Source organism: Dysidea avara, chromosome 11 (assembly GCF_963678975.1).
Source record: "Dysidea avara chromosome 11, odDysAvar1.4, whole genome shotgun sequence".
Classification (NCBI taxonomy): Eukaryota; Metazoa; Porifera; class Demospongiae; order Dictyoceratida; family Dysideidae; genus Dysidea; species Dysidea avara.
In genome coordinates this window covers 21,811,180-21,828,407 of record NC_089282.1, presented here as the reverse complement: position 1 = coordinate 21,828,407, position 17,228 = coordinate 21,811,180, and the positions used below count along the sequence as shown (strand labels likewise).

Genomic DNA, 17,228 nt, shown 5'->3' with positions numbered 1-17,228 from the left:
TGGACATTGTCAGACGTACACTTTAACTACTTTGTTACATACATACATACATACATGGTGTACAATGGAAACTATTACTTCTGATCACTAGAAAGTTTTGTAAAAACTATTGCATCAGAAAAATATTTCCCCTACAAATTCAGGGGAGGGTCTTATATTATCTATGGTCCTCCACCACAGGAAGCTTCTGCAGCACCAATCCATGGGTACGCCCATAGATGGTACACCTTAGTTATAATCCTGCTAAAATTGATTTTTGCAGCTGCACTTGGTCCTTTGCCGTCTGATCTCTACATGCAGTTCTTGATCAATGCAGACCACATGAAAGGTTTGTTCAAGAGAACAGTTTTGGACCCCGAGGAAGGGGTCCACTTTCTTCGCTACAGAAGAATGGAAATGCATATCACGTGGTCAACAGATTCACTCCTAGATTCTGAAAGGCAGAAGCAGATTTGTCGGATAATACCCTAACTTCTGTAGAAACAGTAAGTTATCTCTATGATTAGGTCAATAGCAGACCTTACCTAGTGTTGGTTTTCAATAATTCTATCTGTTTGTTCGAACTAAACTATCCCCACCAATACCCAGCAACATTTTTTGGCTGCTAGAGCTCGGAAGGAAGATCGGTATGGCTGTTAACAGTATGACCTTCAGCTTCTGGCTTATCTATTAATAGGCATTCCAGCCCGATTTTTAAATTTGGGCTTTTTACATGTTCAATAGATATAGTATTGATTGCCATTTGCCAATCTCAGAAATATATAGTTTGTTGGGTTGGAATTTGCTATTTTAGCATGCTGAAAAAAGGTACATTTTTCTCCAGGGCTCCCCATACATTTTAAAGGGGAAAATGGCACAATTGAATTAGGAAGCCATCTAGCAATCTGGAATAGCTTGAAATTGTAGTTGCTTCTAGCTGCAAGTTTGTACATGTAATGAGAGTAACTTCAGATCGTATCAGATCTCAGCGATCTTTGTATGCTTTGTGGTGAGCAAACATGTTTCACCTACTGCACACTTCTCAATACAATGGTGTATACCCATAGGCAAGTGGCTATCTCAAGTAAAAACATCAAGTTAACAACTTATAAAGGTAAACAACTAAAGTGGAGGTTTCACAATGATGCAACAATACCTAAGGTGGAGTTGTGGTTTCAATTACGGCATTGTTGTGAGGACTTTGAAGTGGTTTATACTTTTGAGCTGATGACACAGCCATCAGAAAATTGCTCTGGAGCTGAAAATCGCTAACCCGAGCGAGTAGCTATGCACTTTAAAGTAAGCACCAGTGACTACCTTCCATCCAACAGTACGTTTTTTAAAGTTTTAAAGTATTCTACATACATTGCATGACTTGAAAAGATTACAAAACAACACAAAACTTACTTATATGTAACGTGCACGATAAAACTAAGATTTTCATGATGATCAGCGTGTGGACAAACCCCACAGCGATTTTCATTCTCATTGGAGCTTGGATGACGGAGCAATCCCAAGTTAAACACGAGTTGTTATTTTGTGCCAGGGAATATACGGAGAATTTTTTTATTTAAAAAATCTCAGATACTGGAATGCCTACTGTTAATCTCATTTCCATCAAGATTGGTTGTTTAGGCCACTTTATGCCAGACACAGTTGCCCAAGTGGCCAATGCTTGTGAAGTGACAAAGAAGACTATAAGATCTCTATTTGAGCAGGCTGCTCACATTGCTATCTTCTGCTCACACCAGATTTTTCATTCTAGAGCCTCCTCGGACTGGAATCTGTCGGTTTGCCTAATCTGAACTTTTCTGCATGCCATAAACAGTATTTTTGTTTAATAGTGTAAGTCTTGCCTGTACTGCATGGTACCCCTCAGTCTAGACCCCTGTACTTATGCTGTATCTTGTCTTAACAAAATAAGATGTCTCTCTCAAGCTTTCTGGGCTGTCTTGATGAGATCTAGACCTCGTAGCCTTGTTCAAAGTTTTGCAATAAAGTTTATGATTGTCATGCCAACATTCACACGCACAGCTGGCTAATCCAGTGGAGTTCAAGAGCAAATCCACAAATTTGGTCTGCAGAGTTATGTTTTTGTGATAATGTTGGTCACAAAAAGAGGAGACAAGATAGTGGTTTGGCCATGCGAGATTACTCCACTTTAGCTCTAATCTCTACCTACACACAAAATTCAAGTTATGTCAATTCAGTGCTGTTATCCACAACCAAACCTGTCTACCGTGTAATAAACTAGTCACTTGTACAAAGTGTTCTGCCACCAGGCCTGCTCAGGAACCCAAAGGTAACAGACAGTAGTGCACTTGTATCACTCATGCTTAGCTACCATGTTAAAACTTGCTCACCATAAGGTCACACACTAACTAGTAAGTTTTAGCTATGGGGGATATGGAAAATCAACAACAAAAACAACTTGTAGTTTGTGACTGTTCTATTAGAGTATATTGATCTGCACTTTGAAACATCAATAATTTTCCAGGTTTGTTTACTTATTGTAGTGTGTGATTGACTGCTTGGGGATTAACCCAGGGTAGCTAATTGTATTGAAATATATGCATATATAAGTTGCTTACCCCTTTCCTAGGTAGCTACCAGTTTGACAGAAATTACCAAACAAGTTTTCCACTGGTGAAACAAGCTAACAACTTAGCTGCAGTGTAGAGCCAGTTGCCAGAAATTTGGTAAAACTAGAAGGTGTTTCCAGATTGTGAGAACACAGACTGAACTTGAGTGACAGTGTCCATTAAAACATGAGTATGGATTGTATAAAGCAGAGGCGATCTGACTGGCGTTTTTGGTTGAAAGTGATCCTGACAATTCTTTATGTCCTTGTAATTGCAGCACTGATTCCCATCATGATCTGGCGACTTGTTAGAAGAGATGTTAAGGCTCACATAACAGCTTGGTTTATAGCAGGAATATTTGTAATGTTAACACTACCGATATTTCTAACCGGACTAGTACAACATCTCACCAACTATACCAGACCTGACCTACAACGACACATTATCAGGTATGTCAGCCTTGCTTAGGCATGAGACCATTATGCTCATAAAACTGAGCATCTACTTATGAGCAGTATTGCTCAAAAAATCATGCTTTTGAGATATGCCAAAATTTTGCCACCATATATAATTGGCACCATTAATTATTGCATTGGACCATGCACACTTTTTCAGCTCTTTCTTTTAGTTGAACTGCTTTATTAGAGTATTTTAACTATAACATGACTGTTCTATTAGAATTTCAAACTGCTCTGTTAGCATATCTCATCTTTTCTAATGAAATCGTGCGCATTCCTACTGTTAATGCCAGCATAATGGCTGATTCTCATTATTTCTTGGAATTATGCCACCAGATAGCCACATCCCTTGTCTTGGTGCATGCCTTGACTGGAGGATCAAATCATCACTGGATTTGGTATTTTTAACAGTGTTTAGGTTCCTAGTGGGATAACGTACATAGCTACAAATGTCTTGAACAGTTAGTCACCTATGGGACAAATTTGTGATGCTTATTATGTTATGTGGATTTATTACATACACATTGGTTGATAGGTTGTTCCATGAAAACATATTGTGTATTGTTTATACAATGTTAGTGTGGTTGCTGTAATTTTCCATTTTGGTGAAGGATTGTATTTGTTGTAACTTGTAGGATATTGTGGATGGTACCAGTATACTCTCTGGATAGTGTGAGTATTTTTAATTGTGTGCAGTGTTAGTGAGGGAGTTCTTTCTGTAGTGGCTGGCATTACTGTTTCCTCAGTATGCAATTTACTTTGACACAGTACGGGAGTGGTACGAAGCGTACGTCCTTTACAACTTCCTCATGTACTTGTTGAACTACCTACGAGCAGAATATGACCTTGAAAAAGAATTGGTAGACCAGGGAAGAGTGAAGCAGCCAAAGCCATGGTGCTGTATACCAGTCTGGCCTGCTGGCAGGTAAATTTAACCTAGTAAGCTTTGCAGTGTTATAAGTGATGAAGTTAAAAGCATCCTATGGCCTTCTGTTAACCAGACATGTACAACCTCATTATTGAGTTTTCTGTATTTTATCTCTGACGTGTATACTTTAATAGGGTATTCATCCAACGCTGCAAGTTTGGCGTCTTACAATACGTCGTCATAAGATGTCTTGTCACTTTAACTGCACTGTAAGCAAGTTAAATAATGTATTCTAACACTTTTACTTACCATATTGTTTAAAGGATCACTCAATGGTGTGGAGCATATCATAAAGGGAGGATAAAGTATGATGATGCTTTTGTCTACCTCAGCATCATTACTGCAATATCACAAGCGGTATGTGTACAATGTAGTGAATTTTGGCGGGAAAAACAAATAGCATTTTGCCACATCAAACTCGGCAATCTAATACAGTAAAACCTGTTTATTCTGATTGTACACAAATTGACACATTTGAGGATTATTACAATGGCCAGGTGAGCTTACTATGTGGTCACCTGATTAGCCAGGTTTCACTGTAGCAAATTCACCAAACTTATTCTCTCCAACTTGTTACCAAAAATTTATTTGCTATCTTTTCAAACTTTTGTAATCATGTCTCATCTCTCCCTGCATACTAGACTGCAATACATTCACTATTGTATTTCTACAAAGCTACTAAGCACATGTTGAAGCCTATCAAACCACTTACCAAGTTTGTGTGTGTAAAAGCAATTGTCTTCTTTGCTATTTGGTGAGTGTGTATATGTCTGTATGTGTGTAGTAGTGGATTGTTCCTTTGTTGACATGCAGGCAGTCAATTGTGATTTCTCTGATTTTGAAGATTAAGGTTATCAAGGACAGTCCTGTATGGAAACATTACAGTATTGATAATGTACAGACTGGAATTCAGGTAGGTATTGTGTGTAGTGGTACAGTGAAACCTCTCTATAACGGTATTGAGTTTGTTCTCTACAGCTGTTTTCAAAAATCAAGTATGACAATGGTAAAAGGGTTCAGATAAGTGAATTGTTCAGATAACTGAACCCCATACATTTTTAGAGTTGTTGAAATACTCTAATAGAACAATCATTTTCAATTTCAGATAAACGAGGGTCGAATAACAGGTTCTACTGTTCATTGTTGTAATATATATATATATATATATATATATATATATATACCTGGATGTTTCTTTTGTCACCATTATATGTGACCGAATTTTGGAAAACCGTCGATATACGCACAATAGTGCTTTTGTAATAAAACGCATTTAAAAAATATGGGTAAAAAACGCAAGCTCCAGAAAAAAATTTACACAAGTTTTTATTGCCTCACTGGTGGGCGAATTAAGCCTCCAATGGATAAATCCTGGGCATCATTGTGTTCGCCTGTTCATAGGGAGTACAAAAATCTTTGTTTCATCTCCATACACGAAAGGATATCAAAGTTACAGACGTTTGTTTACTTTGCATTGACGAAAGAATTTACCGACAATCGTTTTTCAGTGAATTTGCCTTCTTCTCGACCACAGAAGCATGTCTGGGGCAAAAACTATACCTTGGTGGATGCACAAATTCATGGCGAACACAATGAGTGAAGATTCAAATCCGTACGCCATTGTATCAGTAAGTTATGATGGTTTATGTAAGCACCTGTACATTCTTTTCTCGATAGCTTCTGTACATATCAATTTATTTACTCGTCCGGATGTCTAGTGCTGTATTTCCAATGCTGCTCAACTTATGAAGTTGAAACTTAGCTAGTCCATTTCTCTGTCCCTGTAGATAACAAACAACAAATAAAATGCAATTTGAAAATTGTGCGGATATCGACAGTTTTCTAAAATTAGGTCACATATGTATGATTTGTTGAATCTCTATCTACTGCCACAGAAAAAAAAAGAGAATACAAGTCCCCAATTAGAAGGTACTCGTGTTGTTAGGCCTATTCTGGCCAAAAAAATTCCTGATTTTTTTAAACTGGTGGCCACATTATGCACGTCATTTTGTACACAAATGTGGACACTTGGGAATTTTCGAGTTGGCCCGTGACCATACTAGTTGGTTAGACAGATATTTGAAATATGCAGTACAGTGTATAGCTATGCATTTTATTTTTCTCAGGACATGTTGATTTGTATTGAGATGTTGGTCATTGCCATTGTTCATTATTACGTGTTCTCACACAAACCTTATGTGAATCCTGAAGCGGCACAAGTACCTTGTCTGACTTCCTGTTTGAAAATGTTGGATGTACGAGACGTGGGTACTGACATGAGAGAACAAGTTTACATCATACAAACAAGTGCAATGAGCAAACTCCATAAAATCACCAGTGCTAAATCAAGATCACATGATGAAGAAAACTCTGATAAGGAAACCGTTCAAGATGAGACACAGAACAATGAAAACATGTCATTACTACAATCATCTATAGACAAAGACCAAGCAGTTACAACCAATACTTATGCTTCATTTGTAAATACAGAACAGAGTGGGCAAAGATAAAACTTTTAATAACAAATTTAAAAATATATATATACTTGTGAATGATAAAAATAATGTTTTTTACTGAGTCCAAGCTTTTCCAATAGAACTAGCTTCAGTAGGTGGCACCAGTGACTGGAAATTGATTTCTTTAAAGAACTCCAGCCGATGACTATTAGAGAATACATCAAGACATAAACACACATACATATTACGCCACTTCAACTAAATTTCTTGTTTCTCGGACCTGACCGACCCATAAAGTTTGTAAATGAAATGTTTTTGTTCATTTTTAAAGATCACATGTTCGATCACGTGAGTTTATGGCATTGATGTATTGTTGGCCATCCACATTTGCTATGCGTGGGGGGGCGAGGGAGCTTGGTTATTACAAGAGTTGTAAAAAACAGACTATGGATGGACATTTGGTCATTTAGAAGTACTAACCATAGCTAATAGTTTGTTATCGAACAACGTAATTACACGTGTTGCCATAACTTCAGTTTAAAAAAATTACCACCTATTATTATTATTTTATACCTACCAACCCACTTTTCAACTAGTTTCAGTCTGAGAAACAAAAGATTTAGTTGAAGTGGCCTTATCAAGAGTTCATAATAAATATTATAAACTCTTGATATCATTATTCACTTACAAGTCTGGTTCAGCTAGGCCATTGGATGGGTATAAAGCTTCATATGTTCGGTTACCTCCTTCTCCATGTATGGCAAAAGCATTACACTTAGTAACCAAATGTGGAAAATAAGAGTATGGGATGTAGGCTGTCCCATCCCAAGTTGCATTTGAGTTTTTAGTAGTTATCAAATCCAGGGCAAGTTTATCCTGCAGTGGAACACACAGTATTAGCTCTGGTCTGCATATGAACTGAACAATACCTTAATACAGTTCCTAATTCCCTCTAGGAATAGAACTAGATGCTGGCCATGCCTGCGTGGTGACCGGTGTATAAAGTTAATACGGAGCTACTCTGGTCATAAACTCACGGACAGAACTCTACTTCCAAGTATTCGTCTTTATCATTAGCAAAGAATACTTCCACCACTATGTAAAAGTAATAGATAGCTTAATAGACGCTTTTTTTTTTTTTGTCAAACCTTCGTAGTCCCACAATCGATCGCATGGTTGCCCCGCGGGAGAGTTAGGCGCTGGCGGGCTGTTAAAGAATGGAGCTTGTACGTTTACACGTAATCCCTTCCCTTCTTCACATTGCAAAGAAATAACTACAGGCGCGTGGTCGATTTCCAACCCGTTCCACGTTTTCGTTATTTTGAACTCCATTTTAAAAGTAGAAATTTAAAAACTGGCACGTGACATGTGTATGCAAATTCTATTGGGATTTTAAATAATCTACAATTTCTTTTAAAGCCACATAAGTTCCAGTGGCAAATCCAGCCACACCAACTACAACGATAAGAAGGGACTTAGACACCCATAGCATCTTCACCCAGAATGGTTCATTAGTACGGCAGAACACCAAAATCTGTAGAATTGGAGGGAAGATGATGGCCAGTGCACTACTGGCAAATGCTCCAACAAGAGATATAAACAGATCAAGTTTTGGAATGACGATGGCTAGCCCAGCTGTAAATTAAACAGCATCATATTATCATTTATAAAAATATATAACACGCACCTGTTATTGTAATTATTATAGTTCGGAAAACAGAGAGTTTAATAATCTCATGTTTTACACCCAGCCTTCTGATCAAAGGTGGCTCTAGAAAGTCCATCGGTACATAGAACTGCACCAAGAGTGTTACAAAAATAGCATAGGAAAAGTACAACTTTACAATGTGGTACACTCTGTAAGAGAAAGGGGTAATGGTTACATAACTCGTTACATTGCCACACGCACTAACTTACACACTATGCAAATGCTTGTCCCCCGGAAGGTTCAAAGTAATGCTTGCATCGATATCATCACCAAAAGCTAAATATCCCAACGCACCAAACACAGTGTAAAGAGATGTAATTACTCCCATGCCTAAGTAAACAACTTTAGGAAAATGGATAGGATTTTTTGCCTTGTTTTCTAAAGGAAGAACCTATAAAATACAACATTAAAATAAACAAACAAACACAGGAATATCTTACCACTCCAATCCCTTCAAAAGCATATATGGCATTTCCAAAGAAAACAGGTAATGCTGTACCAGCAACTTCAACCATTTTCACACCAGACGGTTCATACACGGCAGCCTTTTTCTCACCAATGAGGTGAAAAATATCATACATGATTGCACCAAGACCAAATAGAATACAAATGTTAGCCACAGTTGCTAAGGGAGCAAGTGCATCAAGATTTCTTATCCACGAGAACACCACAACTAAAGGAAGCAAAATTAAAATCCAAAAACGTGAATCAAGCTCAAATCCGCATGCTTTAGCCACCTAATAAATTACACACATAACACACACACACACATCTTATAGAATATCTGTACCTCTCGAATGTTGTCACCCATGAAGACAAAATAAACACAACAAAATCCAAATTGTGTCATTATTAATACAATATTGACGACCGTTCTATGAGAATTATACAAAATTTACATTATGCCATTTAATAAGTATACTTTGCTATTTTGCCGGTGAATATTTCAGTTACAGTATAGGAGCCAATTCTCTTTTCAAATTTGAAATCCCAGACCGCTGCTTCGGCTACCTCACCGTAATCCAGTGTTGAAGTGTTATGTCTGTAATGAACCACTGATTGACCAGCCTTAACTGCAGTGCATTTATTGACATTACCTTTTACACAAAGCTTGACTACATCTTGTTAATAGTATCATACAGTGAGAAGCTACTAAACCCATCACAACTAGCATGGCTGGTCCCAGCTGTAAGTGAGCAATAAAATGATCTAATTAGCCATCAAGGACAACAAGGATAGTCTTATGTGGCCAGACAGCTTTTTTCTCTTTGGGGTCTGGTCTGGTTTGAATCCCATAATTGTCGGGAAGCACTATTACCTGGACTGGAATCTGTCTATTTCAATACATACTACATTCTCCCACACTCATCAAAGGGTGCTAACCGGTTTACACTCTAATAGAACATTCAGATTTTTCATGGCACATATAATATAGACTACCACAATTTATTAGTCATTCATTCATAGAGTAATTTGATCTACTATGACTTACATAAACATATAGGTCTAGCTATGTTGGTATAGTGAAACATTGTACAACATACAGTGTGGGTGTTTGTAACTCCACTGCTTGTGACTGTTTTATTAGAGTAGTTTAAAAGTGCCACGAAAATTCTGAATGTTCTACTACAGTGTTTCAAGAAACTGGCTACCGCCCTTTGATGAGTGTTGGAGAATGTAATACATATTGAAATAGACTTGAGTCCAGATTCCAGTCCAGTTCAGAATCCATTAGTGTTTCCCACAATCGTCTTGAAACATCATGTGGTGGCATCATAAGTATGCAGTATTTATAGTCCCATACGTTTAAAATCCATTGTTATAAAACTACTGTAGTACAACAATAACCAAAAACTCTGCTGAACAATAGACTTATAACCGATTCAATCATTGGTAGGCAGCTACAGGCGTATAGACATTGATTGGTAAATATGTGGTTGTGATTCATATATAGACATAATATACTATTTGAAAACACATCATGTTTCTTTTGTTCATTATCTGGGTAGCGTCAAGATGATTGTGGGATTTGAACTGGACCATGCAGACCCTTTTTCTCTCTACCCAATGACAAAGAGAAAAAAGAGTGGTCAGGCCCACGTGAGATGTATATGATGTGCAATGAGCACCAGCCAATCCTGTGTGCATGAGAGATCTAGTGTTGTGCTCTAGAGTGATAAGTGCAAGTACATACAGTACTCAGTGAAATAACTCATGATTGGCAAGTCATCCCACCCTGAGCTATGTATGGGAGACTATAGCTACATCTATATGTATTCTGGCACACACAACACAGACAGTTGCTTACAACGTATCCAACTTTACTGACAGCATAGGGTAGTGCTAGTAACCCGGTACCAAGGTTACCTTTCACTAGATGTACCAATGCCTCAAAGCTCCTATACAATGTAGTCTGTGTATTCAACGCATATACGACATGGACGAAATCACTCACGTCACGGGGTGCATTGCCCTCTTGTCCACTTTCCCTACATCACTGTGCGATAGATTAGCGTAAGTGTGCATCTTGAGGTTATCATCATCAATGTCGCCTGAATCGTGACTGACTTGCAGTCGCTTGTCAACTTCGACATGTCTGGACAATAACGGGTCCTTTTCTTCATGTTGATCCCTTGAACGAAAATACTTCATTAGCAGGCCCACAAGTTCATGAAATAAAACCTTACATGTTATAGACCTTTTTTCGAATTATTCTCAAACAATCGATTGTGGGTTTTAATAAACCTACAGGCCGCGTTATCATTTATATAGATACATACCATTACATTTTATGATTTTATACAAAAAAATTGTTATGAATCAGCTACATGTTCTGTTTTGTCACTGTCTGATTGATCATCAGTGTGTGCTACAATGTCTGATGCTTCATCTGTCTCACTCTTGTTTGCTCCATCTCTTTGCTGAGGTGCCTCATCTTCATTGGGGGCTGCTTGTTCCTCCTCCTCGTAAATTATATCCTCGGGGTTGGGGGGCTCGGGGATGAACTTCAGCTCGTCAGGACAAATTTTCTTGAACAATAGCTTTGCCTTAAAAAAGGAATTGATAAAAGAGAACAGTTAAATATAAGGTCCAGCATCAATACATCATAAACACGTTGAGACTGCAATGTTCTTTAACCCTTACACTCACATTTGCCAGAAAACTGGCCCAAATATGCGTGCCTTGCACAAATCACTGTAACTTTTGAAGTAGCTATGCAATTTACGTCATTCTACTTGTGATGCAACAAGGATTAAAATGATACCAAGGTTTTTTCCTAACGCTAAGGCTATACTAAATTAATCGTATGTTTTATGGATTGTTTGTCCTCTAGTAGTGACCCGGCTGTCGAAAAATGTTTAGGGGTTAAGAGAGAGGTCCTGATGAATGGGACCATGGACAGTCCTGATTATCAAGGTGTCCACATTTCAGGGTGTCCTTTGAGAGGATCCAATGTCCCTAATTGGCTGAATTGGCCACCCAATGTAGCACATCTCAAGCCACTCTACAACAGGTGTATACAGTGGTATTAGCTATGTATAATAGTACCAAGACTACATTATAACAGGAGTATTATTATGATGTAGTGCAAATTAAACCATCATATGAAGGAAATTATTTTGGAATGCGACAGCAATACTGTATATATAGATACTCTAATAGAACATTCAGCTACTGTCCAGTGCAAACTGACTATTCGATTTGAGTTTCGTAATTACATTAACTCTCCTACCTCTGCAACAGCTTCTTCATATGTTATAGTGCCAGTGGGGTCTGAAGTGATGTGGAGGTTGGTTGGGATTCCCTCCAAAAGTTCGTGGTTGACACTACACAGTTCCATGTTGTAGAACAATGACCAGATGGCACGTGGAGCAACTGCAGTAGCAGCAGCAGCAGCTATAACAGAGATATTCAGTATTCAGTACACTAAATCACACACACGCACGCACGCACGCACGCACGCACGCACGCACGCACGCACGCACGCACGCACGCACGCACGCACGCACCTGTAGGGCTACTAGTACTATACAGGTGATCGATCACACAATGGAGATCATCATCAGCAGATCCAGTAACACTGGGACACATCCAGTGACAAACACCTGCAAATAAAAGTCGATGAAACAGAATTTTAAAAGTTAACACAGTGACATAAACACACTGTATATGTACTTACATGCCACTAGTGTGTAGTAGTACACTTATTGACCAAACACTGCTGGACATAGCTGTAAGGCAGTCAGTGAAATTCTTTGTCGTTTGTGTGTATGGGCAGTCTTGTGAGCTATTAGTCCTGCCCTGACTACTAGGATCACAATGTGGGTATCTCTGGGATGGGCAATGATGGATATGGAATCCATGACCCATTAGCACCAGCTATAACTCTGACTGTTGGATATAATAGTGTGGCACTAATTCTCCTCCCAGGTGATGATATAGAAAATTTGCACCTACAGAGCTTAGTGGGCGGGCTTTATCACAATGTCAGTGGCACATAGTGTTGTGCAATTTCAGTACGTCCAGTTTCCATACCATTACTGCTGTTGTCAGTTTACCAGATGGTCATGTGACTTGTACTGAGCAGTAAATATGTGTTGTGTGTGTGTGCACGCACAGTATGTGTGAGTGCATGGTGTGTGTGTGTGTGTGTAGCCCATGCGTGTTTGCACACATATCAGTGCTTATCTCATAATAGACAGTCTTACATGTTCCAGGGATAGTGTTACAGGAGCTGGCATCCAGTTCAACACCGATGGCGTTACATTGTTGGAGATCGGATACTGACTGAGGAGGGACTGTGATCACATTGACCTAATATGGATAACATAATATTACATCACATGATGATGTCACTCACATGATTAGCATGATCAACGCACAGTGCTCCATCAGATACCACAATGCTTCGTGATAAATGGCTTACACTACATTAAAAATTAAATTACCACATACAGTGAAACCTCGGACAGAATGGCCTTAATAATGAAGTGGTCTTATTAACAAGGTAATGAAGTATACCTTAGTTATGTTGGGGACCTACTAGACATGGTCACTATAATGAGGTGGTCTTATTAATGAGGTCATGAAGTACACCTTGGCTATGTTTGTGACCTCATATAAACCAGGACATCTCAGTAATATGGACAATTGTAATGGATGGTCCCCCTATAACTATTTACTCTAATAGAACATACACACTATTACAGTAACATGGGGTTAGAACCGTGTTGGGACCAAAATATTTTGTGACAATTTCAATGTCCGACAGTAAGTGAGTGTTCTATTAGAGAACTTTGGACAGAATCAGTTATTTAGGATTTTGGCGACACCAAGAGTATATAATAGAAACCAAGAGTGTTGAATGGTGTATTAGCCATACACCTGTTCGATACTCTTGGTTACTATTACATACTCTTGGCAACACCAACTGGCCCACAACAACAAACTACGTAAATATTGTGAAACCTGTCAATTAATTCCAGTCTCCTGGCGCAAACTTGCCAAAAAAACTTCTGACAAGTAATATAATTTTGCTAATTTCCCACTACACCAAAACAACCTCACCTTAAAGCCTTGGCCATGTCAAATGTGTCTCGAACTGAAGCAACAGGAGCAATCACTGTACTGTAAGATCACTGATAAATCAAGGATCAAAATGGCATTACAAACCTGCAATTGATCCGTTGACCTGCTGAACACACAATGCCTGCCACACTGCTGTATAAAGAAATACACAAAACTCAAACCCACAATGCAAACTACTTTAAGTACTGACTTGTTTTCATTTAGAATGAGTGACTTGATGGATCTTCTTAACACATACACACCAGCAAATACTGCACAAAACCTACACAAAATTATTGTAACTGTTGCAGCAACTGTATGATGTTGACTTACCGGCAAAATGCCTGAGGTAATTCACCGCAGCCGTACACTGGATACAAAAATGGTGTATTCCCGAATCTTCCCAAAGAATGCAAAAACAAGTGTGTAGCACTGAGCCCCTGTGACATACACTAGTATATTAGTTGTAAAATGATGCCATTTTCCTGACCTGTTCTGTAGGCACCTCCCCACTCACCATGGCAATAGAGTGGAGTACATATCGGGCTAGAGCTGGGGTGAGTCCCTGAGAATTAAGGAACTCACCAAATGGCTTTCCTTTAAATGCTAGAGGATGAAAATACTTACACATTAGACATACATGAGTAGTTAGCATTGTGTACAGTGTGTGTAATGTAGGAGGAGGTACCGCATGATTTAGAAAACAATCTATATTTCCAGATAAGAGAAATCCCCCATCTCTTGTGACAACTGGAGAGGCATAACCTTACTTGATATGGTGGGAAGGATAATTTGCAGAAACATTACACTTATATTCAGGTTTGTCTGTGGCAAGAATTGCATGTATCAGTGTACGCTACAATTAAATAATTGTTATAGAGGGTTTGCAAGGGGTGTGTTGACCTTATGCAAATGTCACTAAATATCTACGAAGCCATTTTTGAGTGGATGAGTGGTCCAAAATCCAGACCACTCAGGCTTTTGTGTCTCGCTATTCATGTGTGTACAATGATGGTAGTTGACTGCCACAACGTGTTCATAAAGGGGAAATTTCATTCTATCGATTTCCTTCAGCTGAAAAGTGTCCTGTAAAGCGAAGCAAATGGACAGCGGCTGTAAAACATGATAACTGGGTTCCCAACGCTAATACTTGGATCTGCAGTGAGCACTTTGTGACAGGCCAGAAGAGCAATGATCCTTGTAAACATATTGTAAACAGATTGAATTGGTCAATGAAAAGCTAACAGCAAAGGTGGTCAGCAGAGAAAGTTTGCATAATGATGATATAAAAGTTCAGTATCATACAGGTTTACCATCATATGAAGTACTAGAAATTGCATGTACTCGAGTTGTAACTGCTGGATTACCTGATTCATTTGCAACAAGCTCTTGTAGTGTTGTTGACCAATTTCTTATGGTTCTAATGCGTCTTCAGCTGAATGCAGGAATACAAGACTTGGGATATCACTCACTCCTCAACAGTATGTCGATACTTTAGCAGGTGGCAAGCTGATGTCTTGTATACAAAGTTGCATGTTTTTATAAATTGGCCAGAGAGAGACAATTTATGCCCATGATAAGGCTTTTCGAAGTTATGCTGTCATCAGATTGCTTTGAGATTTTCATTGAAAGGACAACCTCACTAAAGGAATGAGCACAGACATGGTCAAACTACAAAAAGTACAACACTGCTAAATTTTTGATTGGTATCACTCACAAGGATCTGTTTCCTTTATTTCAAAGGGTTGGGGTGGTAGAGTGTCTGATCTAACAGAAAATAGTGGCCTTCTATGCCACCTTTTGCCAGGTGATGTTGTATTTGTAGACAGAGGGTTTATCCCATTGAGCAAAGTGTAGGTTTGCTGTGTGCAGAAGTTAAACATCCTCCTTTTACACGAGGAAAGCCTCAGCTTAGCAAACTGGAAGTTGATACCTCAAGACAGCTCTCCCAAGTAAGAATACACGTGGAGAGAGTTATCAGTGCTGTTAGGCAAAAGTACATGATTTTACAGTCTACACTCCCATTAGAGTGTACTGGAGATGACAATTTGTCACCTATTGATAAAGAGGTTACAATATGTTGTGCTTTATACAACCACTGTGCTTCTGAAGTACCATTTAATTGAAATTAATTGTTAAAATAATTGCTGTAAATAGTGACAATAGTTCACAGTAACACTGTAAATGACACTAGTAATTACCAAACTATTATGTAATTTTTGTAAATTATGTGCCTTACACAAATATCACATGAATACAGTGTAGCCATTTTTGAGTGGATTATGAGTGAAATGAGTGGTCTGATGTTTTCGAAGTACTTCGCTGGTCTAAAGAATGACACTGATAAAAGACGATACCAAGAAAAAGTATCTCTACTGGGTTGTCAGGAAGATCCATACTGTCAAATAAAACAAAAAGGCGGCTGCACTCAAAGTGTAAAGTGGGTAGATAAGCCGAGTGCTTGTTAAGGCGACGTTTTTATAATTATTTGATCAGTACGCCTAACAAATACACCCATGAAATGTTAAAGGCTTACACAAGAGCATGGATGGCTTTATGAATGGTTGGATCAACAACATTCTTGCAACTTTGATAGATGGTAGCAACAGATACATCTACACTGCTACACTGTCAGCTCCACCTTTAAAGGTATGGATGTGTTGTAAATCAGATGGAGAAGTGATGGCAGCACACTGTACCTGCAGGGTGTGGAGAAGCTTGCTCGCACATTGTTTGCTGCTGAAGCCAACACCCTAGTAAAGTAACAGTTCTCTTGCACGTCTCTGCTTTGTACATGGCTTCCACCAGCATTTACGTAGAACTGTACCATTCTTGCCATCAGAAAAAAAAAGACTTTAGAACACCAGGACAAAAGAGAAAAGCTCTCTAAAGTCTGCTGCACCTGCTCCAAAGAAAAGTTTGACGATTCAAAAGCCTACACAGGCAATGTTGGAAGAGCATTATTCAAAGCTTTCTAAAGCTAAGCACAAGCCACTTTTGCTATCCTTGGTGAGTGGTTTTAATGATGATTTTGTGCCATTGCATGTGAGGGGATTGCTTCCTGAACCACTCACATCATTATTCCATAAAGATAATCAAGAAGCACTATTTTCAAGATTTGCTAAAGGCATGTGATGCCTTTTATGATATCTCTAATTCCAGACATGGTAGAACTGAAAACCAGGGAGCAATCTAAATGTAAGCTGTGATACGAACAACGAGCTGGCCGTGTCACTGCATCCAATTTATGTAGAGTGCTTCACACAGATTTTTCAAAGCCTTCACTGCCGTTGGTAAAGAACATTTGCTATCCCGAGTCTACAAAGTTTTATAGCAAGGCTTGTGACTATGGAGTTGATGCATTGTGTACGTACAAAGATAGCATACAAGCTCAGGATCCTTACAATCAATTGATCAACCCTTGTTTGATTTAATAGTTGGCTGGATAAGTGACTGCAGCCACCAAATTTAACTACTGTATTATACCTAGTTACAGAGCCAATTCCAATAGCAGAACATTCAATTGAATCACCCTGGAATTTCACCAGA

General features: G+C 38.7%; 4 protein-coding genes across 5 annotated transcripts in view; 1 reads left to right on the top strand and 3 right to left on the bottom strand.

The window, feature by feature from the left end:
- Positions 1-334: 334 nt before the first annotated feature.
- Positions 335-6,755, top strand: LOC136239288 (transmembrane protein 184C-like). Its single transcript, XM_066030017.1, has 9 exons — positions 335-485; positions 2,582-3,010; positions 3,655-3,691; positions 3,742-3,944; positions 4,082-4,156; positions 4,211-4,304; positions 4,589-4,701; positions 4,761-4,860; positions 6,074-6,755. Exons 2-9 carry the CDS (start codon positions 2,748-2,750, stop codon positions 6,455-6,457), a joined length of 1,269 nt encoding a protein of 422 aa, XP_065886089.1. The 5' UTR covers positions 335-485; positions 2,582-2,747; the 3' UTR covers positions 6,458-6,755.
- Positions 6,455-7,866, bottom strand: LOC136239289 (UPF0462 protein C4orf33-like). Its single transcript, XM_066030018.1, has 5 exons — positions 7,552-7,866; positions 7,441-7,498; positions 7,333-7,384; positions 7,092-7,279; positions 6,455-6,608 (listed from the first exon to the last, which is right to left on the bottom strand). The coding sequence occupies exons 1-5, from the start codon at positions 7,733-7,735 to the stop codon at positions 6,518-6,520; spliced, it is 573 nt and encodes a 190-aa protein (XP_065886090.1). The 5' UTR covers positions 7,736-7,866; the 3' UTR covers positions 6,455-6,517.
- Positions 7,731-10,903, bottom strand: LOC136239286 (proton-coupled amino acid transporter 1-like). The gene is made up of 10 exons (XM_066030015.1): positions 10,799-10,903; positions 10,567-10,743; positions 10,420-10,510; positions 9,209-9,297; positions 9,034-9,153; positions 8,902-8,986; positions 8,552-8,848; positions 8,321-8,502; positions 8,091-8,260; positions 7,731-8,038 (listed from the first exon to the last, which is right to left on the bottom strand). The coding sequence occupies exons 1-10, from the start codon at positions 10,873-10,875 to the stop codon at positions 7,785-7,787; spliced, it is 1,542 nt and encodes a 513-aa protein (XP_065886087.1). The 5' UTR covers positions 10,876-10,903; the 3' UTR covers positions 7,731-7,784.
- Positions 10,894-17,228, bottom strand: part of LOC136239283 (rab proteins geranylgeranyltransferase component A 1-like) — a 10,927-nt gene continuing 4,592 nt past the window's right edge. For both annotated transcript variants that reach the window (XM_066030011.1, XM_066030012.1), the window contains 10 exons: positions 14,170-14,285; positions 14,013-14,119; positions 13,891-13,962; positions 13,785-13,832; positions 13,680-13,739; positions 12,973-13,039; positions 12,821-12,926; positions 12,122-12,217; positions 11,845-12,008; positions 10,894-11,158 (listed from right to left, as the gene is read on the bottom strand). In XM_066030011.1, the coding sequence (XP_065886083.1) occupies positions 10,925-11,158; positions 11,845-12,008; positions 12,122-12,217; positions 12,821-12,926; positions 12,973-13,039; positions 13,680-13,739; positions 13,785-13,832; positions 13,891-13,962; positions 14,013-14,119; positions 14,170-14,285 (1,070 nt within the window). In that variant the 3' untranslated portion in view covers positions 10,894-10,924. The remainder of the gene's footprint in view (positions 11,159-11,844; positions 12,009-12,121; positions 12,218-12,820; positions 12,927-12,972; positions 13,040-13,679; positions 13,740-13,784; positions 13,833-13,890; positions 13,963-14,012; positions 14,120-14,169; positions 14,286-17,228) is intronic.

Bases quoted from the DNA above. Each gene is read 5' to 3' on its own strand.
- LOC136239289 (XM_066030018.1), bottom strand. From the start codon at position 7,735: ATGGAGTTCAAAATAACGAAAACGTGGAACGGGTTGGAAATCGACCAC. The intron at 7,280-7,332 runs GTATTGTTCAGT...GTTCCACTGCAG, and splicing joins GAATTAGGAACTGTATTAAG to GATAAACTTGCCCTGGATTT. The intron at 6,609-7,091 runs GTAAGTGAATAA...ATTCTCTAATAG, and splicing joins GGCCTAGCTGAACCAGACTT to TCATCGGCTGGAGTTCTTTA.
- LOC136239286 (XM_066030015.1), bottom strand. From the start codon at position 10,875: ATGATAACGCGGCCTGTAGGTTTATTAAAACCCACAATCGATTGTTTG. The intron at 9,154-9,208 runs GTAATGTCAATA...GGTTCATTACAG, and splicing joins AGTCAAGCTTTGTGTAAAAG to ACATAACACTTCAACACTGG. The intron at 8,849-8,901 runs GTACAGATATTC...GTAATTTATTAG, and splicing joins TGGGTGACAACATTCGAGAG to GTGGCTAAAGCATGCGGATT.
- LOC136239288 (XM_066030017.1), top strand. From the start codon at position 2,748: ATGAGTATGGATTGTATAAAGCAGAGGCGATCTGACTGGCGTTTTTGG. The intron at 3,011-3,654 runs GTATGTCAGCCT...TGTAACTTGTAG, and splicing joins CTACAACGACACATTATCAG to GATATTGTGGATGGTACCAG. The intron at 4,861-6,073 runs GTAGGTATTGTG...TATTTTTCTCAG, and splicing joins ATGTACAGACTGGAATTCAG to GACATGTTGATTTGTATTGA.